We start from the raw sequence: 16,918 nt of genomic DNA on the forward strand, positions 1-16,918 counted from the left end.
AAAAACAGAAAAACATCAAACTCCACGTGTTGTTTTATCCGATCTCCATCTGAGCCCTGAATGCACCTGCTGAGCTGCAGGTGAACTCCTCCCTCTCTGATCACCTGACAGAGGCAGTGCCTCTCACCTGTTGGTTGGCGGCTGTCCCTTCTACAAACGTGACTTTTTTGGCAGGTGGCGTTCCCTTCACCTGAGTCTTCAGTCTTGGTTTGGGCAGCGGGGCCTGAAGGGGGAAGCATCCAGAGAGGTGAGGGAAGAGCACACCTGGACCGAGTCACAGGTGAACATCTGCTGAAGCCACAGGAAGGCCACAGCCTTCAGGAGGAACAGGCTCCTCAGGGAATTATGGGAATCGCTCGATTGTTGTGTTTAAATTCGCAGAAAAGGAGAAAAAAATCGAAAACATTTTCAGGCCATTATTAAATTTATCATTTATGTTTGGGTCATCTGGATGACCTGACCTGAGATTCGGCGCGATGGCGGCGGGCCTCCTTGCCCTCCGGCTGTTGTTTGGCCTCTGACGCTTCCTCCACAGGAGTAAACCTGGGCTCGTCCTCCATGGCGTCCACCGGGTGGATGTAGGAGACCTTCCACTTCAGAGTCACTTCGATGTTCCCGGCGGGGAGTCCAGAGGGATCGGCCAGCGAAAACACACCTGAGGGAGCAGAGCAGGTTACACGTGCTCACTCACATCTGATCGAGCTGATCCTGAAACATTTCCTCAGTCAGCAGCAGTGTGAGGCGTTTGGTTAACTTTAGATTTAAGAAGTTTAAACCATTAAAACACTTTTCGATGTTTTATCGAAAAGCCTGGAGCCTTCATCAGGAGCTAAAAATGAAAACATTTCCTGTCCAGTTTATTTAAAACCAGTGTAAAGTGTGTATGTCCATGTTCAGGTAATGACGGTGAGAAAGAACCCCATTTTAACAGGTCACGCTGCAGCTGAACACTGAAGCTGCACCTGCAGGCGAACAGTGTGCTACAAACACCTGACTCACCTGTGAGGCTCTCGTCGTGGGTCAGCGTCCTCAGAGGGACTCGGGCCTTCCCCAGGTACGTGTCCATCTGCTCCTCTTTGTAGTCGAACACGTAGAACTGAAGGACCTCCGACTTCAGGTACCGGTCCAGGTCCGCATCCATCGAGACGGAGTACGACCTGAGGTCATGGAAGTCGGGGTCCTGGCGGTTGTGAACGGTGGCGGTGGGGTGGTCGGGGAAGTGAAAGAACTTGTAGACGACATAGGGGCTCGGCTGCCAGGAGCCTCGCGGCTGAAGGCCGGAGCAGCGGCGGACGGTGATGAAGAGCTCGTTCCAGTCGCCGGTCGTTGGCGGAGGCTGAGGAGAAACGACACGAGTGAGAACCTTCACCTGCTCAGGTGTGTGTACACCGTGGGTGTATCCTCCTGCTCGTGTATCTGAGTGATGACGGGTGATGATGAAGCTCACCGCCTTCATCTTCTCTCGGTACAGTCGCAGCGTCTCCGTCATGGGCACCCTCAGCCTGAGCCAGAACTCCAAGGAGCCGAAGCAGCGCGCCTCATCACGCGACCCTGAAAGAGGTTTGCACACGAGCGTTCATCTGACGACGCGTTTTCATCGAGCATCACCGACAGTCGCCGAGTCTACCGTCATCGTCAAGTACAGCCGCCAGCCCGCAGACCGCGTGGATCCGGCCGTCACTGAGCTGGCTCGCGGGTCACACGGCCCCTCATGACACACAGGAAGGTAAATATCCAGGTTGTGTCCTCGGCCCTACTCTCACCTTGTACATATTTGAGCTTAGAGCGGACATGAGGCGCTCCCCTTATAAAGGCTAATTTACATTAGATGTAACGTCATGTGGTTGGTTGCAGCTAACAGACTCACATTAGTTTATGTTAAGTCTGCTAGCCACAACCAACCAAACTCATGACGTCATGTTCCGTACTGACAGCAGATGGCGCTAAACATCTTTTTAAAGAAGCGTCTCTTCTTCCTCAGACCTCCACCTCCCTCTGAAGGTGGAGGAACAGCATCGGGATAGACGAGCTCTCCAAAGAGCGGTGCGCTCTGCTGGATGCACCGCTCGCTCAGAGCTCCCTGACCTGCAGTGTGTCCACACCGAGTGATGCTGGACTGGACTCTCTACACTGCTCATGCACTTAATAACAAAATAATGTACTTTAGTGATGCACCCGGTAACGGTTGTTCACTGCTCGCTGTCGGTCTGCACCTGTTCAGTGTTGTTCTTGTGTCTGTGTGTGTCTGTGTGTGTCTGTGTGTGTGACAAATGAAACATGGACTCTGTCAGTGAGCCTGAGCCTTTACACGAGCAGCTCTTTGGCTGTCTCTCAGTCTGTGCTTATGTCAGTCTCTCCCTCCCCCCACAGACCAATGACTCACCGACGAGCGCCACGCTGCCGTGAACCTTCCCGTCCTGTTCCAGCAGCTGCTGCAGATGAAGCTCGCCAGCCGCCAGCGTCCTCCAGTCCAGACCGAGCGCTTCGTGCAGCTCCACCCTCACCGCGCCCCGGTGGAGGTAGTCGAGGAAGCGTTCGTCCACGCTAACCACGTACTTAGAAGTAAAGTTGTATTTTGGACTGTGGCCCGTCACCACCGGTGTGGCGTGCAGCTCGAACACGTAGAAGGCGTACGTACAGAAGGTGGCGGGCTCAGCTTCGCCCAGCATCTGCAGGGCAGAGCCAGACAGCGTGACGCCTACTATCTGAAGCTCCAGCAGGTTTTCTCCACTCTCCAGGTGAAGCGCTTCGCCAGATTCGTCGGCCTCGTCCTCAGCTGTGGCGTCCGCTTTGACGCTGTAGGTTTTGGTCCCGTAGGCGATGTCTCTGAGCTGAGCTGCGGAGCAGAGAAACCTCATCATCAACGGTTCATTTATTCTTTAAACTGAACATCAGCAGGAGAACTGGATGGATGCTTGGGTGGGCGGGAACCTTCCAGTTTCCTGATCTTCGTTGCCCTGGCGTCCAGCAGCTGAGCCTGGCGTTCTAGCTTCTGCTCGTACTCGAGTTTGTCGGCGTCCATCTTGCGTAGCGCGGCGTCCAGCTCGGCCTGCGGCCACAAGAAAGGAAATAGATTCTGCTCAGCACAACAAACGTGATCAGGTTCCACTCTGACCCCTCCCCTTGCTGCTTTGCATACAGTAAGAATAAAAGTGGGCGGGTGTGTTTGCTCCACCTTGTAGCCTTGGCTGATCCGGCTCTCCGTGCTCAGGAGGCTCCGGGTCTTTTCCAGCTCCTGGATGGTTTCGGCGTGAGCGGCTCGCAGCTCCTTAATGGCGTTTTCCATGCTGGTGCCGCCCGTTTCCTCCTCCGCCTCCCTCAGGAAGTCCAGATCTCCACTCCTCTGGGATTTACGTGTCTGATAGACGATGATGTTACAGACAAAAGGCGAGACGTGAGACTGAATCTGGGCTGTGTATGATCGCAGTAACGACGGCAGCGGCGTGTGACGGGCACTCACTTTGACGAGCAGCAGCGCCTCGGTGAGTTCGGCCACGTCATAGTCGCTCCCCTGTGAAGAGCACGGTGATGTCACACACACCAAACCTGCAGCAGGCGAGAGGATTTGATTCATCTGCTCACCCGACTGTAAAACTTGAGCTGCTCGTTCAGTTCCTCCAGCTGCTGCTTCTGCTGCAGGAACTGCACCTCCAGCTTCTGATTTGCTTCTTTCAGCTTCTTGTTTGTGTCTGAAAAACAATCAGAGGGAGGAAATCGGTCGCCACGTTCACCCTCGGCGCTCTCACGGGACACGGAGCGGTCTTAATGGGCAGGTAGGGGGCGTACCCGTACCTCTCTCGGCCTTGACTTTGTCGAGGATCTCGTTTTTGTCAACGAGGTCGGCCTTGAGCGCCGTCTCCAGCTGAGAGATCTGAAGCTTCAGCCGCTGCTCCTGAAGCTGCCATTTCTCCTGCTGAGAGACGTCAAAGGCGCTGCAACGAAAGGAGGAGGTGACGGAGGTCAACCTGGGCCAGGTAAGACTGAAACGTTCATGGACAAACTGCTCACCTGTTCAGCAGCTTCTCGTTGCTGTCCTTCAGCAGGTCTCTGTCCTGCTCCAGCTCGCCGATCCTCTCCTGCAGCTGAACGCACACACAGGCAGGTGAGCCACCACACCTGCACAGCAGCACACCCCTACAGCGGACTCGGGCTCACCTGCTCCATCCTCGTCCTGGAGACGCTGGCACTCTGCAGCTGCTTCTCCAGCTCCAAGCGCTTCAGCCGCTCGTTTTTCAGATCTGCCGACAGCTCGTCCACCTTCGCCATCACCGCTTCATGACTGAGCTTAAGCGTCTGCTGACTCTGCAAAACAAACGCCGCCGCTGTTAGCTCGCTCTGTGTACACACCTGACACCTGGTCTTGTTGATCTCGTCAGGCCAGCTGTGTCTGCAGATGTGTGTCAGTGCCATAAGGTGGAATTATAAACGGGAGGTTAGTCACATGATCTTTGAGCTCATCATATCCAGCTCTGGTGTTTCGTCCCTACTCATCTGCATGATTCACAGTTTAAAACAATGCTGTGCACTGAATCAAGCCCCTCCCCTCTTAAGAAATCTTTCTCCTGATTGGCTGCAGAGGGATTTGATTGCGCTTGAAGTCACAGCGTTGCATAGAAAAGTGCGATAATTTGTTCTCTCACAGACAGAGAAGATCAGTAGTGATTACTGGATGTTGATCTTGGTGCTGCAGGGTTTCAGGTGGGGGAGGAAGAGGAGGAGGCCAGGAAACGTCTCACCTCCTGCAGCTGCAGATATCGCCCCTCCAGCTCGGCCACGGTGTTGGATCTCACCGCCAGCTGCTTCTGCAGTTTGATCAGCGTCACGTTGCTGTTGACGTGCGTCCTGACAGGAAAAAACAAAGATTCATCCACAACCTCGACCTCGAGCACAGCTTTGAGTGAAGAGGTGACCACAGAAAGCGATTATTGTGAATGACAGATGCCTCGCCACAGCACGAGCTCATCTTCTGCCCTGATACGGTGAAAGCTGTTGGACTGAAACCGTGAGAAACAGGTTCTGGTGCTCCCCTCCAACAAAAACCTGAGACCAAAATATTCTCACTGGTTTTATTTAGATGGATTTTCATTTACTCAAACATAAACGACATTTTTGATGAAATAACAGGAAACATCAGAACGAGGCGCCGCTCAGCTTTACGGAAGGCTTCGTATTTAAAACCAGCAGCTCGTACCTCAGTTTGGAGCTCTGCTCCTGCCGGACCTGCAGGAGTCTCTCTTCATACTCGGCCTCCTTCCTCCTCAGCTCCTCCCTCAGCAGCTCCGATGCACCTTCCAGCTCCTCCATGCGGCTCCGCTGGGACTCGATCACATTCTCTCTGCGACACAAACATGGCGCGTCACAATCAATGAGCCTCTGAAAATGAGGGACTGTGTGTGTCACGACCTTATTTAAACCCTCCAGCTAAAGCTGCGAGTCTGCACTTCACTCACAGCGTGAATCCAGTAAAGAACTACAAAAACTGTCATTTATAAATCCTCAGAAGGAAGCTCTGTGGAGCCTTAGTTACTCTTATCTTCCTGTTTCAGTGCCGATGCCAGCTAGGAGGACACGGTAAATATTTGTGAGGAGTTTCAATGACTGATGTAAAATACCACCTTTAATAATATCCTTAATATCCAGGATATGTACTGTGTCCACCGAAAACCTGTTTAAACACCATGAAACTGTTTGACCCGATTAACAGCAAAGACCTGGAGGACATCTTAGGTCAACTGAACTCCTCCTCTTGCTGTTTAGATGTCCTGCCAACAAGTTTTTTCAAAAAGGTCTCAAAGACTTTGGAGTCAGACCTGTTACAGATCGTCAACTTTTCTTTAATGTCAGGCGTGTTTCCAGAACCACTAAAAACTGCTGTAATCAAACCTATACTGAAAAAGGACAATCTTGACAAGACACAAATGAACAACTACAGGCCGATCTCAAATCTCCCGTTTTTAAGTAAGATCATTGAAAAAGCAGTTTCTCAACAGCTCAGTTACTTCTTAAAACAGAATAACTGCTACGATGCCTTCCAGTCAGGTTTTAGACAGAACCACAGCACTGAAACCGCTCTGACCAAAGTGTTTAATGACATATGTCTGAATACAGACAGTGGAAAAATGTCAGTCCTAGTTTTACTGGATCTCAGTGCAGCATTTGATACAGTTGACCACAACATATTATTCAAACGACTGAAGAACTGGGCAGGTCTTTCAGGAACTGTACTAAACTGGTTCAAAACATACTTAGAAAACAGGAAATACTTTTGTTACGATTCGATGTTGTCAGTGTTTTGTTTTAGGCATGACTGTTATGCGTTTCCTGTTTTACTTTGAAGGTCTGTCTTATCTCAGTGTGTTCAGTTTACGCTTCCTTGTCTCGTCAGTTCTGATTTGCCCCAGCTGTGTTTCCCTCCTGTTGTCTATTCCCTGATTACTCCCTCTATGTATTTAAGCCCTGTGTTTCAGTTTGTCATGGTCTTGATTTCCCCCTGTGTTGTAAATAGTTTGTTGTATATACAGTGGGGCAAAAAAGTATTTAGTCAGCCACCGATTGTGCAAGTTCCCCCACTTAAAATGATGACAGAGGTCAGTAATTTGCACCAGAGGTACACTTCAACTGTGAGAGACAGAATGTGAAAAAAAAAAATCCATGAATCCACATGGTAGGATTTGTAAAGAATTTATTGGTAAATCAGGGTGGAAAATAAGTATTTGGTCAATAACAAAAATACAACTCAATACTTTGTAACATAACCTTTGTTGGCAATAACAGAGGTCAAAGGTTTACTATAGGTCTTTACCAGGTTTGCACACACAGTAGCTGGTATTTTGGCCCATTCCTCCATGCAGATCTTCTCGAGAGCAGTGATGTTTTGGGGCTGTCGCCGAGCAACACGGACTTTCAACTCCCGCCACAGATTTTCTATGGGGTTGAGGTCTGGAGACTGGCTAGGCCACTCCAGGACTTTCAAATGCTTCTTACGGAGCCACTCCTTTGTTGCCCGGGCGGTGTGTTTTGGATCATTGTCATGTTGGAAGACCCAGCCTCGTTTCATCTTCAAAGTTCTCACTGATGGAAGGAGGTTTTGGCTCAAAATCTCACGATACATGGCCCCATTCATTCTGTCCTTAACACGGATCAGTCGTCCTGTCCCCTTGGCAGAAAAACAGCCCCATAGCATGATGTTTCCACCCCCATGCTTCACAGTAGGTATGGTGTTCTTGGGATGCAACTCAGTATTCTTCTTCCTCCAAACACGACGAGTTGAGTTTATACCAAAAAGTTCTACTTTGGTTTCATCTGACCACATGACATTCTCCCAATCCTCTGCTGTATCATCCATGTGCTCTCTGGCAAACTTCAGACGGGCCTGGACATGCACTGGCTTCAGCAGCGGAACACGTCTGGCACTGCGGGATTTGATTCCCTGCCGTTGTAGTGTGTTACTGATGGTGACCTTTGTTACTTTGGTCCCAGCTCTCTGCAGGTCATTCACCAGGTCCCCCCGTGTGGTTCTGGGATCTTTGCTCACCGTTCTCATGATCATTTTGACCCCACGGGATGAGATCTTGCGTGGAGCCCCAGATCGAGGGAGATTATCAGTGGTCTTGTATGTCTTCCATTTTCTGATGATTGCTCCCACAGTTGATCTTTTCACACCAAGCTGCTTGCCTATTGTAGATTCACTCTTCCCAGTCTGGTGCAGGTCTACAATACTTTTCCTGGTGTCCTTCGAAAGCTCTTTGGTCTTGGCCATGGCGGAGTTTGGAGTCTGACTGTTTGAGGCTGTGGACAGGTGTCTTTTATACAGATGATGAGTTCAAACAGGTGCCATTCATACAGGTAACGAGTGGGGGACAGAAAAGCTTCTTACAGAAGACGTTACAGGTCTGTGAGAGCCAGAGATTTTCCATGTTTGAGGTGACCAAATATTTATTTTCCACCCTGATTTACCAATAAATTCTTTACAAATCCTACCATGTGGATTCATGGATTTTTTTTCACATTCTGTCTCTCACAGTTGAAGTGTACCTCTGGTGCAAATTACTGACCTCTGTCATCATTTTAAGTGGGGGAACTTGCACAATCGGTGGCTGACTAAATACTTTTTTTGCCCCACTGTAGATGTAAATAGTTGTTGATACTGTTTTTACTCGGTAGGGGTGAGAAGCCATTTTTCTTTGGGAACCTTTTCTCCTGTTTTTGGTTAGGGAGGCAGGTAAGACACCTGTAATTTTTGTTTGGGGTTTTCTGTGAAGGTAAGCCAGCTGCATTTCATTTCTAGATTTTTTTATTGTTGTTTTGGCCATGCTCACCCTGATGCCTGCTACCTTTTGGGACTCAAACTGACTGGCTGTTGTGAAATCCGTGGTAGCTGTTTTTTGTTGGTTCGTCCTCCTTAAGAGCAGGGAGTGGGGGGGCATTTTTCCTTATTTTTATTTTCCTTATGTCGCACGCCGGTTCCCTGGGCTGGGGTGTAACACTTTCTATCAACAGGTAACTTCACATCTGAGCAGACAAGTATCACATGTGGAGTTCCCCAAGGTTCCATCTTGGGACCCCTTCTGTTTAACATTTACATGCTCCCACTGGCACAGATTATAAAGAACAACAAAATAAACTACCACAGCTATGCAGATGACACACAAATATATATCACAATGTCACCAGGAGACCGAGGCCCTGTACAGGCTCTTGGTAAATGCATTGAGGAAATTAATGACTGGTTGTGCCACAATTTTCTCCAGCTAAACAAAAACAAAACTGAGGTAATAGTCTTTGGCGCCAAAGAAAAACGATTACAGGTCACCAGAGAACTTCAATCTATACATCTAAAAACCACAAACCAGGCGAGAAATTTGGGTGTAGTGATGGATGCAGACCTAAACTTAGAAAAACACATTAAGACAATAACAAAGTCAGCTTACTATCACCTCAAGAATATATCAAGGATAAAAGATCTGATGTCTCAACAGGACCTGGAAAAACTAGTCCATGCATTCATCTTTAGTAGGCTTGATTACTGTGACAGCATCTTTACAGGTCTACCTAAAAAAATCAGTCAGACAACTACAGCTCATTCAGAACTCTGCTGCTCGAGTCCTCACTAAGACCAAAAAAGTGGACCACATCAGTCCAGCTCTGAGGTCCTTACACTGGCTGCCTGTCCGTCAGAGGATAGACTTTAAAGTTCTGATGCTGGTCTATAAAGCTCTGAATGGTTTAGGACCAAAATACTAGAGATGGACCGATCCGATATTACGTATCGGTATCGGTCCGATACTGACCTAAATTACTGGATCGGATATCGGAGAAAAATAAAAAATGTAATCCGATCCATTAAATATCACGAAAGCACCTCACAAAACTTGCAACACGCCGTAACTCGCCTCAGAACGTTAGCACGTCGGAGCAGTATGCATCACGTGATAGAGCGGCTGTGGCATGCGGGACCTGTTGGTGGTCTGGATAGCACGTGGAGCTTCGCTAGCAACCCGGCATTTCATCTCCGACAAAGTTATCCCGAGAGAAGTAAAGCAAGTGTGTAAGTCCATCTCTGAATGTAAAGCATTCCTGCGTTAAGCTTAACAAACGATATATGGAGCGACTGCCTCTCCTGCTGCTACTTCAATCATGAAACTGATCAATGATCAGCTGATCGTCTCTCTTGTTTGTTTTTGGCCCACTTCGCACCAGAAAGAGGAAACCAGCGGCTGAACAACAGCAGCACGTTTAAGCTTGATCAGCTGTTGTTAGAATGTATTTAATATTACTTTCTACTCGAGGATCTTTTTCTACGTAGCTGACGCTGGTAACTGTGCAGGGGCGGATCTAGCAAAGTTTAGCCAGGGGGGCCGATAGGGCATGAACAGGGAAAAGGGGGCACAAAGACATACTTTTCTTTCTTATTCTCATTTAAAATGTCTAGCTTTTAATAAATAATTATCTGACACCCAAAGTTTTAATTTGATGTAAAATGAATAGAAGTCAATTACTGTATATAGTGACTATTAAGTCTAATATACCCTAGTAAGCTATAGTACTTTTTCCTTTGGGAAGGTACCATCTGTGCAGTCTGCAATTTTGTTGAAGAAAGATGTTGAATCTATTTAATATTTCTTGAAAAAGAATTGATTTCTGTGCATTTTTTTTCACACTGCATCAAATTAAGGTTGATTACGTCGATTAAGCATCATGAGGTGGAGCGTGAGGGGTGGTTCGCTATTTTTTTTTTTTTGCTGGGAGTTTGCAACCTTATTAGTTTGGTTGCCTAATATTTCTGCTAAGTACTCTTTAAAATACCAGAATAGGGAGGATGGTGTAGGTCTAAGTTTATTAGATTGATCAGTATTGCTGAACTATGAAATATTTTTTTTTTGCATACAGGTATAACAGAATAGCTTTAGTGTAGTTGTTGTTTTAAACTTGAGTATGAACTTATACAAAATGCAGCAAGATATTTAAAAAACAGTTTTGTTGATTAAAAAACACTATATCGGATTCATATCGGTATCGGCAGATATCCAAATTTATGATATCGGTATCGAACATAAAAAAGTGGTATCGTGCCATCTCTACAAAATACATCAGTGACCTCCTGACCCAGTATGAACCTTCCAGATCCCTCAGGTCATCTGGATCCGGTCTTTTATCAGTTCCCAGAGTCAGAACCAGACACGGAGAAGCTGCATTCAGCTTTTATGCTCCTTATATCTGGAACAAACTCCCAGAAAGCCTCAGATCAGCTGAAACACTCAGTTTATTTAAATCCAGGCTGAAGACTCACCTGTTCTCAGCTGCATTTGAATAAAGCACCAAATCCACACTTTTAAGCTTAAATTTCAAAACTTGCATTTAACTACTGATTTTATCTGTTTTGATTTTATATACTGTTTCGTTTGTTTGTTTGTTTGTTAATTAGTTAGTTAGTTTGATTGTTTTAATCAATTTTAAATCATGCTTTTTATTTGTTTTTGTTTCTAATGTCTCTGTAAAGCACTTTGAACCACCTTGTTGTTGAATTGTGCTATACAAATAAACTTGCCTTGCCTTAAATAAGCTCAGGATGACTCATAGGTAAGGACGGTAATTAAGAACTGGTTCTTGTAGAGAAGTGGTTCCCTGTAGTCCAGCTGTATGGAATTGTTAGTCTGTTTGCCGATCGATCCTGCTTATGGAGTCTTGTGCTCGTGCATCCAGAAACAGCTCCATCATGCTGCTGACACAACTTCAGCTCTTTACATGCACCTGCACAGACAGCATGCTAACGCTAAGCCAGCCAAGAACCCGGAGTGATATCCTGCTTAGAGGTGTTTTTGAGCCAGAATCGATCACTAACATCTCACTGATTCCCATTCCTACTCACAGGTTGCGGATCTCTGATCTGGCCTCCTCCAGCAGACTGTGCCCATAGCGAGGCAGCAGGCCAGTCGGAGGTCGTCCTCCTCCCTCCAAACTCCTCGTACCTGCAGGAGATGAATTCACAGAGGGAAGATGGTAAAAGTTAAACAGAGAGAAAGAAAACACGCAGTTCGTGGAGCGTGATGGCAGAGAAGCTCTGGAGACGCCGCAGAACTCACTTTTAGGTCGTATTAAAGACGGAGACGACATGTCGTCTCTGAACTTCTTCAACCCCGTGTTGACTCGCGGCTGGATGCGGTCGTACGGCGTCGGCCTCTGGCTCTGACGATTGATGAGTTGATGCTTTGCCACCAGGAGGCGCTGTTTCAGCCCTTCGTTTTCGGCCTGCAGGGCCCGGACCTTCTCGTGGAGCTCCTCCATCATCTCCTCCATCTCCACGTCTCGGACCCTGGAGGATGGGGCTGTCCCTGCTGCCAGCTGCTCCATGCGGTCACGGTTGTTCATCAGCCTCTTCAGCTTTGTGCTCAGTCTGCAGAGAGACAGTTAAATTAAATGGTATATTGTTAGACACATTAAGGATTCTGGAGCTTTTTGTGTGGAAAAATATTATTGAGGAAATAAACGTGTTCTCTTTAAAGACGTGCTTTTGTTCAGTGATAAAAACGCCCCGGGCATATGGGAGAAGCCTCACTTCTTGATTAGATCATCCCGTTTGTGGCTGTGCTGTTTGAGCTGCAGCGTCTCCTCCTGCAGCCGCAGGAAGCGGTCCTCCAGCTCCTCCCGGGACACACGCGAGATGTCCAGTCGCGCACGGGCGTGCTGATAGGTCGACGACTCTGTGAGCAGAAATCAACAAATTAGCAGGTGAACAAACTGTACCACATAAAACAGAGCACTGGATTTAACCTAAAATGTAGGTTAGAATTCAACGTTTTAGTCATGCAACTGTCTGCTGGTACGTGGAGGACTCTGAAACAGCCTGATGAGTGTGGACACACCTGGTGGAGCCGGTGTGAGTCTGGAGAGGTCCACCGTGACGTCCTTGACCGGCACATCTGCTGCCGTCTCATCCCGGAGGGTTGACATGTTTCAGCCTGGACAGAAGATTCAACCGTCGGTGGCGGTTACAGACAGCTTTACGCCTTTTATAATTCATCTCTGAAGATAAATCTCTCAGTGAGGTTAAAAACACAATCGGCACAATGAATAAAAATACTTTACAATGAAAACTTAATCAGCAGCACTTCACTTTAAAGACGCCTCTAATAGCGCGGTGTTAAACGGACTGTTCACCATTTCAAAAGCACCAAAATTCAAACAGCCTAGTGTGTTACATGTATGCCGAACTTAAAACCGGCTAATTCCGATGTTTCCGAGTCTTCGACGATAATTACGAAGCCACATTTAACGCTACTTTCGACCGTGAACATTAAAACGTATAGAATTTAAAGGTAGTCTGGTACCGAGCGATGATTTAACAAAGCAGCGTTATCTTTGACCAATGGGACACACCATATTAATATCAGGTAAATAAATTAAAATATATATTATGCGTACGTGGATGTATTTCACTGAAAAGCTCTGAATCTATCGTGTTTTTTTCCGCATTAGCAGCAGTAGCTAACGAGCTAGCGGAACCGTCTAATTATCAGATTGCGTGTCGCCTCAAACGCTCGTGACTCCATATTTACTTCTGACTTGTTTCCGGTCATTTTTCTGGTAACATCTGACGCATTTCTTACCTTTTACAACGACTTTGTTCAGTTTAACTCACGGTTGCTACTGAAAACATAAACGCTCATCACGTCGTTATGGTACAACAGCGCACGCGCTGTGCGAAGAGCCTTCTGGGAGTTGTATTTTTTGTTCCTCTTTTTTAGCAGTCAAAGGCTTTCCTAGCTTATATTTCCCTCTAGAATATGACACAGTATAAACCACCAGTGATTAAATGCTCTTAAAGCTGTTTCGAGTTTAATAAGAAGGACTTTTGTGTGTGAACGTGTCTGTTTCCTGCTGATTTTCATGCAGAAACCCTCTCTCCTGTCTGTCAGCTGTATCTCTGACTCTGGGCCAATTTGGGGACTTTGTCTGACCTGACTTTACATGTTAGCGTACTTTCATGAACTGGCGATGGATCTAATTTAGCACCCTGAGATGAGCGTCGGCAGGCCAGGATAAGCTCAGTCGGCATGTCAGTGTTCGCTGGGCCGTGACAGTCTCCCATCACTGCTGCTGCTTCTTCCAGGCATAACCTTTGAACCCTCCTCCCCGCAAACACACCTTCCCCCGTGTGTTCGGCCTGCGGCAAGCAGGCGCGGATCTGTCAGCGAGTCAGCCTGTCGTTGAAATCTATGATGCCTGCTGGCTTCTTGTTCAACAGGCCGTGCCCACGTTGGTGCAACAACTGTCAAGCACATGATCAGACGAGCATGGAGGCCCGTCTTAGCCTCCTATTGTAATATAGGCAGATTTTCCCTCAAACATCCAGCAGTCATGGCTTTTATTCAACTGGAGCCACGGGGGGGAGGTCAAAGTCTGTTACTGTCAGGCACTGAAAGGAGAGGCCAGATCAGCCGCCTACTGTAAATCTGCTTCTTCTTTCAGCTGCTGCATTCATAGCTCCACTGCACAGCGGATCATCTGCCTCCATCTCCTCCTATCCCAGCATCCTCCTCCGTCTGAGCTCTTCTCCTCCTGCCTGGCAGCTTCATCTTCATCCTTTTTTATCAGTAATAGTCCCTGCACCCACCTCCTCTCACTGATCTGCATCGTCGTTATCATACGATCCTGTGACTGTCCCAGATGTGACACTAGATGGCAGCTGGTTAACGTGTGAGCAGCTGAGGATCCTCCACCAGTCACAGTAATGATGACGGCAGTGAGCCTCTGTGAGGACAAATCACTCGGCTAATCTGATGACACAGATGAAGTCGCAGCCTCTTTAACAACCAGCTCAGAATTTAATGGGGAGTTATGTGGTTCAGACAAAACGTGAGGGAAAGAAAGAGAGAGACCTCTGAGTGCTCAACATACAGAAGATGCATAATTATGTGTCTGAAACAGGGGTGGGCAATCTCACCTTGGGTCAACACACCTGAATCACATGATTAGTTCCTTACCAGGCCTCTGGAGAACTTCAGGACATGTTGAGGAGCTAATTTAGCCATTTAAACCAGCTGTGTTGGTTCGAGGACACATCTAAAACCTGCAGGGACACCGCCCCTCGTGGACTGAGATTGCCCACCCCTGGTCTAAAAGCACGAAGACAGGAAACAGAGCTGGGCAGTAAAACTGCTGCAGGATGACTTTGATACTGAGCAGCCTGTAGAAAAAGGTTTGGAAGAAGGTGGGACTGAAAATCTGACAGAAAAACAGTAAAAACTGAAAATAGATGCAGAAAAATGTTTCAGATTAACATGTTAGCTGCTGTTGGTCACCACAATTCGCATATTAATGATCAAAGAACTGAGCTCACAGTTCATTCAGTGGTGCTGGTTTCAGTTATTGTGCAGATGTTTACAAGGTTGGAGACCTGCAGTCAGCTGACACTGAAGAAGTCACCTGATGATGATGAAACTGAAAACATCCAGATGAACAGGATCAACTCTCTGGGATTTCCTGACCTGGATGACTGAGCACGCGTGAGACAGTAGTCTGGATATTATAGAGCTATTTCTTATACTCTGTGAACTTTGTAACATATAGTTTTATTTCATTTAGTTCAGTGTGTTACTGTCTGATGTAAATTATTGTTCTAATGAATAAACGGTGGTAATCCTGCAACAGTGTAAACGAACAGACGCTACAAATACTGTAAATATGAACAGAGTAATTACAGTAACTGAAAATACAGCTTTATGCTGATGATATATTTTGCTGTAAAAAGTTTGTGCAGTAACTTGTTTAAAGTAACCGACTGTGTTACCTGTGCAGAGTGCACGATCATCCTCCCCACATACTGTTCGTCATGGAGCACATCACTGACTCGCTGTCAGTGTTCCTGTTCCAGGAATGAAGGAGAACTCCTTTGATGCCTGCTGTGAGTAAAGCTGCTTTAGTGGCCTCGCTCTGGCCCCCGAGCCATACATTTAGCACCTCTGGTCTGAATGTCATAACTAGTAAAAACCCAGAGACTTGTTCAGAACCAAAACTTCGTCTCAGTTTAATTAGTTTTATTTCCACAGCTTCACACAAAGAAACCTGTTGTTTGATTGACTGTCATGTGATCAGCAGTTTGTTCTGGACTCGGTTTGAGGAGAAAGCAAGAGGAGCGTCTGGGATCTGACGCAAACATCGTGTCAGGAATTGAACACACCTTCTGTTTATCTTCCATTATAAGTAAAGTTATTGAGACGAACCTGACACGCTCGGGGTGTACGAGTCACCTTTGGAGCCATCACAGGACGTGCATGTGCAGGACTTCCTGTTTGGGAGCAGAACTGTTCTGCTTTTTGCAGAATTTGAACTATTTCTCTTGTTTTCAGTTAAAACGTCAGAGCGCAGGGAGCAGCTGGTGACGAGTCCGCAAACATGAAACCGCAGACAGCACGGCGCTCATCCTGATAACTCATCACACAGTTATGTTTTTGGTACTCAGCGTGTTTAAATACCTGAATTAGACGCCCGAGCCACATTTTCCTAATATGTACAACATCAGGGAACAAAATAGTTTCCACGTTGTGTTTGTCCTCTCGTCAGTAAAATATCAGGAAGTTTAGTTTTTTAGTTTTCCTCAGTCCAAGCTCACTCTCGCTGACAGCGTTTCCTGTGGTGCTGACAGCTGCTCACTACTGGTCCGAGAGCAGCAGGAGCAGTAATCAGAGTATTTCGTTAGTAATCAGAGTAGTTGATGGAGCTGGTTGTTGGTTGGATAAAGAACACTTCATTTGCAGTGTGAATGTGTCCTCCGAGCAGAGGACATGTGACCTTGTGTGTCGGGGGTCACGCCTCGGGCGCCGCCGCCGCTCTGACAGACGTGTAAACAGGTGCGGCCGTTGTTGCAGCGACAGCTGATCTCAGTTGGCACCTGAGCCGAGCCAATTAAAGCCGAGCCAGTTGGGGCGGCCCTCTGTGACTGTACGGCAGCACGTTTGGGCCGCTGCGCCGAGGCCTCCTGACGTCGTTAACGTGGGCGGAGACAGCAGCGGGAGAGGAGGAAGTGGCTCGGGAGAGATGAGGGGAGATTTATGGTAATGAGATGAGCTGCAGGGATCCAGCATTGGTCACAATCAGACGGCGAGTCCGAACATTTTTCCACCTCAGGATCAGAACAGCTGGAGACAAAAACGATACCTGTTCAGGTTAAAGGCGGAGCTCTCTTCAGCGTGTTTCCATAACATGCCGTCATGTGTTCCGAATGGTGAAGTAGGGAGAATGAAGCAGTTCCTTCCTGCTGCTGTTAGTGGTTTGGTGTGGCTATGAGAGGGAGGCTGTTGGAGCAAGCACCACCTCCACCTCCACCCACTGTGCAGAAGCAGCGGTCCAGGCTGATGGCAGCTCCTGCCTCAGGTTCCTGGGGCCTGCAGTCTCCCGCTCCGGCCCTCACACCTGCCTG

The 16,918-nt window shown here is 47.5% G+C and overlaps 1 protein-coding gene across 2 annotated transcripts in view; it reads right to left on the reverse strand.

The window, feature by feature from the left end:
• rpgrip1l (RPGRIP1 like) overlaps positions 1–13,194 on the reverse strand; it is a 23,747-nt gene extending 10,553 nt beyond the window's left edge. The window contains exons 1-19 of one of the 2 annotated variants that reach the window (XM_085415119.1): positions 13,107–13,194; positions 12,363–12,458; positions 12,056–12,200; positions 11,583–11,893; positions 11,369–11,468; positions 5,192–5,335; positions 4,737–4,842; positions 4,156–4,302; positions 4,009–4,082; positions 3,793–3,932; positions 3,583–3,689; positions 3,461–3,511; positions 3,176–3,358; positions 2,932–3,049; positions 2,384–2,836; positions 1,448–1,551; positions 1,000–1,336; positions 462–655; positions 128–223 (exon numbers count right to left, since the gene is read on the reverse strand). In XM_085415119.1, the coding sequence (XP_085271245.1) occupies positions 128–223; positions 462–655; positions 1,000–1,336; positions 1,448–1,551; positions 2,384–2,836; positions 2,932–3,049; positions 3,176–3,358; positions 3,461–3,511; positions 3,583–3,689; positions 3,793–3,932; positions 4,009–4,082; positions 4,156–4,302; positions 4,737–4,842; positions 5,192–5,335; positions 11,369–11,468; positions 11,583–11,893; positions 12,056–12,200; positions 12,363–12,450 (2,898 nt within the window). In that variant the 5' untranslated portion in view covers positions 12,451–12,458; positions 13,107–13,194. Of the gene's footprint in view, positions 1–127; positions 224–461; positions 656–999; positions 1,552–2,383; positions 2,837–2,931; positions 3,050–3,175; positions 3,359–3,460; positions 3,512–3,582; positions 3,690–3,792; positions 3,933–4,008; positions 4,083–4,155; positions 4,303–4,736; positions 4,843–5,191; positions 5,336–11,368; positions 11,469–11,582; positions 11,894–12,055; positions 12,201–12,362; positions 12,459–13,106 lie in introns of both variants that reach the window. The other variant, XM_085415118.1, reaches the window with a different exon arrangement.
• Positions 13,195–16,918: the final 3,724 nt, after the last annotated feature.

This window comes from Rhamphochromis longiceps, linkage group LG7 (genome assembly GCF_057381845.1).
Source record: "Rhamphochromis longiceps isolate RC_006_pf linkage group LG7, R_longiceps_female_GT1.1, whole genome shotgun sequence".
Taxonomy (NCBI): Eukaryota; Metazoa; Chordata; class Actinopteri; order Cichliformes; family Cichlidae; genus Rhamphochromis; species Rhamphochromis longiceps.